Source organism: Sinocyclocheilus rhinocerous, unplaced genomic scaffold (assembly GCF_001515625.1).
Source record: "Sinocyclocheilus rhinocerous isolate Xijiao unplaced genomic scaffold, SAMN03320098_v1.1 C36059345, whole genome shotgun sequence".
Lineage (NCBI taxonomy): Eukaryota > Metazoa > Chordata > Actinopteri > Cypriniformes > Cyprinidae > Sinocyclocheilus > Sinocyclocheilus rhinocerous.
In genome coordinates this window covers 1-793 of record NW_015771869.1, presented here as the reverse complement: position 1 = coordinate 793, position 793 = coordinate 1, and the positions used below count along the sequence as shown (strand labels likewise).

The following is a 793-nucleotide window of genomic DNA, read 5'->3' as shown; positions in this document are numbered from 1 at the left end:
ATCTTATTTGATTTGTGTAAGATTCCCATTTGATCCCATTAGAACTGATTCCAAATCATGACGGCATTATGATTCCTCTAAAGTTGCTTGAGGAATTCAGACAGAGATAAAAATATAAACGCATCAAATAACCTCAGCTCTCAGTGTTTAACTTTTACAATAGTAAGTCATTATGAAGCAGAATATAAATGAATACAAATGCAAATATATGCATTTAAAAGTGTCATGACTGGATGAACATTTATGTCCGGAGGCATTACACAGCATCATAACGTCTGTTGATGGAAGTTCTTATGAAGTGTTTCTCATCCCGGATTATTTCATGCAGCTGAAACATAAACACAGGTGAAAATGGGCATGTCCAGAGTGCTGCTCGGCCTCGCCCTCCTCACGAGTCTATTGGCTGCCGCTGTGATGAGTCACGAGGGGGCGTGTCTGCGGGACGGGAGCCACAAAGCCACGCCCAGTCCAGAGCCTCATCTGAAGCAGTGTTTGCTCTACAGGGAGAGTGTGTGCACACTTTAGAGTCGTCTTACAAACACATAGCTGATTCAAAATTAGTCAAGATCAGATTATTAAAAACTTTCATGTCTATTTCCCAAGTAGAATTGGGACTCTATGGTCTGTAGTTAGTCTCAGAGTGTGAATGTTTGTGTCTCTGTCCAGACTCGTGTTGTTCAGAGACGGGCGTCCAGGATCTGTCCGGCCCTGTGTCCGGCGTGGACAACTCTCTCTGGGATAAGTGTGGTCTCCTCAGCCCTCTGTAAGTCTCTGCTGATTATATTTATTCTCT

At 43.1% G+C, this 793-nt stretch overlaps 1 protein-coding gene across 1 annotated transcript; it reads left to right on the top strand.

The window, feature by feature from the left end:
• The first annotated feature begins 296 nt into the window (after positions 1 to 296).
• Positions 297 to 775, top strand: LOC107735439 (riboflavin-binding protein-like). Its single transcript, XM_016547119.1, has 2 exons — positions 297 to 508; positions 667 to 775. The coding sequence occupies exons 1-2, from the start codon at positions 352 to 354 to the stop codon at positions 765 to 767; spliced, it is 258 nt and encodes an 85-aa protein (XP_016402605.1). The 5' UTR covers positions 297 to 351; the 3' UTR covers positions 768 to 775.
• Positions 776 to 793: the final 18 nt, after the last annotated feature.

Bases quoted from the DNA above. Each gene is read 5' to 3' on its own strand.
- LOC107735439 (XM_016547119.1), top strand. From the start codon at position 352: ATGGGCATGTCCAGAGTGCTGCTCGGCCTCGCCCTCCTCACGAGTCTA. The intron at 509-666 runs GTGTGTGCACAC...GTCTCTGTCCAG, and splicing joins GTGTTTGCTCTACAGGGAGA to ACTCGTGTTGTTCAGAGACG.